General features: G+C 33.3%; 1 protein-coding gene across 1 annotated transcript in view; it reads left to right on the top strand.

The window, feature by feature from the left end:
- Positions 1 to 5,096, top strand: part of DNAJC1 (DnaJ heat shock protein family (Hsp40) member C1) — a 145,126-nt gene that overhangs the window by 44,004 nt on the left and 96,026 nt on the right. Inside the window, exon 7 of the mRNA XM_015561458.1 lies at positions 1,313 to 1,403. Coding sequence (XP_015416944.1) covers positions 1,313 to 1,403 — 91 coding nt within the window. The remainder of the gene's footprint in view (positions 1 to 1,312; positions 1,404 to 5,096) is intronic.

Genomic DNA, 5,096 nt, shown 5'->3' with positions numbered 1-5,096 from the left:
GACCGGAGGGCTGGAACAAAAGCATGGATGGAGTGTTTGTGTGAACTAATATAAATTCAAAGTAAACATCATTACATAAAAGGGTATGGTCTCTTTTTTTTTAGTTTTATTCATTTCAAACGGGTAGGATCCGGCCCGCTGGCCGTAGTTTGCCCACGGCTGGCCTAGAGTATCAACTTGTTTTTCTCCATGTCTGTGATTATTGAGGGCTTAGTCTTTTTCAGTACTCTGCTAAGTCATACATATATACCGGACCTTTAGACTTTAGCCACTGTTATCTTGACAACTAAGCATTTGTATATAGCATATGTTCTTAATCTTCAACCCTCCACGATAGGAAGGCCGTAGTTTGCCCACGGCTGGCCTAGAGTATCAACTTGTTTTTCTCCATGTCTGTGATTATTGAGGGCTTAGTCTTTTTCAGTACTCTGCTAAGTCATACATATATACCGGACCTTTAGACTTTAGCCACTGTTATCTTGACAACTAAGCATTTGTATATAGCATATGTTCTTAATCTTCAACCCTCCACGATAGGAAGTGATATCTTAGTATAGTAGAAGGAGGAATGACAACTTTCACTTGTATCTACATGGTCATATAGGTTTCATAATCAGATTTGCATATAACTTTGAAAAAATTTTAGAGTTAAAGGACTAATATGAAAATAATGTTAGTACAATAATGCAATTTACTATACAAAATAATTTAATTCCATTAAAAAGTGTCTTTTTTGCTCTCTAGTCATGCGATAGCACTATATTGAAAAATGCACAATGGAAGAAAACAGGAAGAGGATACATCCCATCCATATCTGAGAGAAAATACTTAAATGTATACTCATGCAATGCCTGGCTCTAATCAGCTCTCTAAGACAGTAAAATTATAGGAAAGTGTTCATTAATTTTCTGCTGTTCATCATAAAATTTGAAAGCATAAAAACAAAGGAAGACTCGTTGTTAAAGAATATACTGCTTTAGCCCCAGTCAGTATGGTTCAGTGGTTAAAGCATCGGCCTGCACACTGAAAGGTCATGGGTTCTATTCCCAGTCAAGGGCATGTACCTAGGTTGCAGGTTCAATCCCAGGCCCCACTCGGGGTTTGTGGAGGCAATCAATTGATATGTCTCTCTCACGTCAATATCTCTCTCTTTTTCTCTCTCTCTCCCACTCTCTCAAAAAAAATCAATGGAAAAAATATCCTCTGGTGTGAACTAACAAAACAAAAAAGAATATACAGCTTTAAAATAAAGTTATGTGGAAAATAATATCAAAGCAAACTGATTCTTATGTTAATCTGTAACTTTTTTAAGGATGCTGGACAGTTTTATGCTAAATATAAAGAAACAAGACTGAAGGAAAAGGAAGATGCATTGACTAGAGCTGAACTTGAAACACTTCAAAGTGAGTTTTAAACATTATCTTACTGTGTTAACAAAATCATATAAAATTGATTATTTAAGTTTGAATTTTCTCTTAAATTCAGTAGTAATTAAATTTTCTATGTCTTCTTTGCCACCCTCTATATAGAGTTAGTTGTTCTTAATGTATAATATGTGGGAAATACTGTATTAGTAATTATTGAGTTCTCCACAGTTTAATGTCAGAAGGAGAGAGAAACAACATGGGTCATATAGTTCCTCAAGTCTAGGAGGCATCCAGAATCTGGAAATCCTAAAATACTCCAGTGCTGTAATTGTCACTGATACAATATTATGTGCCAAGTCTATCCAGTTATCACCCAACTTGCTGTATTACAGTAGTAAGTGGGAAACCTGGAAAATCAATGGCTTTTGTTTTGAAAGTTTTGTTTCATTTGTATTAGTGTTATATAATATGAAAAACCTTGACTACATCATCAGCATGTTGAAGTCTTCCACTGAACACTTAAAGACAGTTATTGCTGATTTTAGGAGCTGTGGAACATAAAAGGCATTTTCCCCATTTTCTTTTTTGTCTGATTATTGAAATAGTTTCAATTAAATTGTATAAATAAAACTAACTGTAATTTTTATTAAGTAAAATGTTTACATAAAAGTTTTCTAAGCCTTTTAAGACTAGTCAAAATGTCTACATTTGACTACTAATAAAGGAATTACATTCCTTTATTTTTGTTAAGAGCATTTAACAATATTTAGCATTAATTTATTTATTACTGTTGTTTACCATCTGGTTCCCCCAATAAAATATAAGTTTTGGGTCTATTGTTTCTATTAAAGTACCTTAGAGAGTCCCTGGGACACAGTAGGTGCTCAATAAGTACTTGACTGAATTCATGGAGGGGAAATCACTTATTTTAAAAATTCCAATGTATTTTTGGTTCAGACTTCATTTCCTTCACAGATCTGGATTCTTAGAAAAGTGCATGGTGTACCCGGTACCAATCTGGGCACAGAAGACAATGCAAAGATTACTTTGCACCTATAAATGAATGTACATGATAGCATGCATAGTTTTATAAAATAATTTGTGTACTTTTGAGGATATGCAGTAAAAGTTTTTCTGCAGCATATAGTAGTAATTTAGCCAAATCAACCTAGAGATGAGCAACTATGGTATTAGTATACCACACATTTAATATACAGAAAAGTGTGTTAGCTATTTCCCTTCATATACTAAAAGTCCTAACTACTGCCTTCACCCTGACATCAGACCAGGGTTTAAGAACAGATAAGAATTATGTTATCTTCACACCCAAAAGTGCATTGCCACTACCTACTAGGAAATGTGTGCCTTTGAGGATTTTAGTTTTCTGATCTGTCAAAAAAAACATGTTGGACTAGATTACCCCAGTGTTAGTTTTCTATTGCTACTCTAACAAATGGCCACAAATTAAATGGCTTAAACACAAATTTATTATCTTAGAGTTGTGTGGGTCAGAAGTCTGACCTGGATTTCACTTGCCTAAAATCAAGGTTTATCAAGCAGGGCTGCATTCCTTTTCCAGCTTCTAGAAACCTCCCACATTCCTTGGATCCTTGCCCTTCCTCCATCTTCAAAGCCAGCAATGGTTCATCTCTTACTGTTCTTCTAGTGTCACATCTCTGCCTGAACATAACTGGGGAAGGTTCTCTGCTTTTAAGGACCCATGTGATTAGATGAGGTCACCCTGGAGAATTCAGGATAATCTCCCTTCTCAAGGTGTTCATCATAATCACATCTGCAAAGTCCCTTTTCCCTTGTAAAGTGAAATATTCCCCGCTTCCGGGGATTAGAATATGGTCATATTTAGGGGACCATTTTTTTTGCCTATCAGAATTCTTCAAATGTCTGGGAAGCTTTAGCTTTAACACAGGGACTAGTTTTTTGTTTTTCCGGGTTTTTTTTGTCTGCAGGATTGAATACAGTGTGCTTGGCTCATAGTGAATGTTTAGCAGATGGATGAGTAAATGGATATATGAATTAATGTAATGCCATGAATATTAATGAGTGTCATGTGAGCACCTATTCTATACAGAACTCAGATTCAGGAGCATGTAATTTAATTCAAAAGTTTCAACAATTACAAGTACAAACTAATATTCAAATCAACTATATAACTATTTAAGTCAGATTTCCATTAAGAGGAAAATTTTTAGTATGAGAAAGGATTACATATTAAGATTGACTAATGTGTGTGTTGGGGGAGAAGGGTGGACAAATGATTATTATTGTCATATTAAACCTAAGATTGAAATAGAAGCTGATGTTATAGCAGATGTTGAAATAGTTTCAGTTAAATTGAATAAATCAATGAATAAATGAAACTAAACGTAATTTTTAAATAATTGTTATAAAATTGTTACATAAAATTTTCTAAGCCTTTTAAAACTAGTTAGTCAAAAGGAGGGGGGAAATCACATTTTCTATAAGAAAAGAGAAAAATATTAAACTAACTCTTTGATATGTAAATGGCATATAGCATTCGTTTTCTTTGTACCATATAATGATTCAATATATGTATATATTGCAACGTGATCACAACAGTAATTCTAATTAATATCCATCATATTGTAATTGCTACAAATGTTTTTTGTTGTGATGAGAACTTTTAAGATTGATTCTCTTAGCAACTTCTTAATATATAATACAGTATTATTAACAATAGTCATCATGTTGTCCATTTTATCCCCAGAATTTATTTATTTATAACATGTTATTTTTATGTAATTTTTGTAACAAGCCATTTATATTGGCATATATGAATTCTCTCATAATAATGGATTAAGTATGTACACTAAAATTCTTTGAAAATAGGGGTTAAGCATAAAGTATTTATCATAATTCAGAAACTTCCTTTTGAAGTTTATGACTATTTTTCCAAATATATAGACCATTTGCATTTAATGTAATTACTGATATGTTAGGACTTAAGTCTGCCATTTTAATTTTTGTTTTCTCTTTGTTCTCTTTTTCATTTACCTGTTTTCTTTTTTCTGATTCTTTGTGGGTTATTTAAATATTGTTTTTAGAATTCTATTTGGATTTACTTATAGTTTTTTAGTGTATCACTTTGTATAACTTTTTTGGTGGGTGCTCTAGGTATATGTTAAATATACATAACTTGTACATCTACTGTTGTCCACAGTTTACTATTTCAAGTGATATGTAGAAACATTTCCTCCCTTTACATTCATTTACCTTTCCCACTTATAATTGTCTTATGTATTTTCTTTGCATACATTGAGTGTTATTGTAATTTGGCTGTCAAGCATAACTTAAAAAGCTGTACAAGAGGAGGAAACTCTATTGTGTTAACCCATATTTTTATATTTCTCTTGTTTTTTCTTTCTTTTCTTTTTTTAATTAAATCTTTATTGTTCAGATTATTACATTTGTTCCTCTTTTTTCCCCCCATAACTCCCCTCCTCCCAGTTCCCACCCCACCCTCTGCCCTCACTCCCCACCCACTGTCCTCATCCATAGGTGCATGATTTTTGTCCAGTCTCTTCTCGCCCCCACACCACCCCTTTCCCCCCCAAGAATAGTCAGTCCACTCCCTTTCTATGCCCCTGATTCTATTATATTCACCAGTTCATTCTGTTCATCAGATTATTTATTCACTTGATTTTTAGATTCACTTGTTGAGAGATATGTATTTGCTGTTCATAATTTGTA

Source organism: Myotis davidii, unplaced genomic scaffold (assembly GCF_000327345.1).
Source record: "Myotis davidii unplaced genomic scaffold, ASM32734v1 scaffold376, whole genome shotgun sequence".
Lineage (NCBI taxonomy): Eukaryota > Metazoa > Chordata > Mammalia > Chiroptera > Vespertilionidae > Myotis > Myotis davidii.
This window is presented reverse-complemented; position numbering and strand designations above follow the sequence as displayed.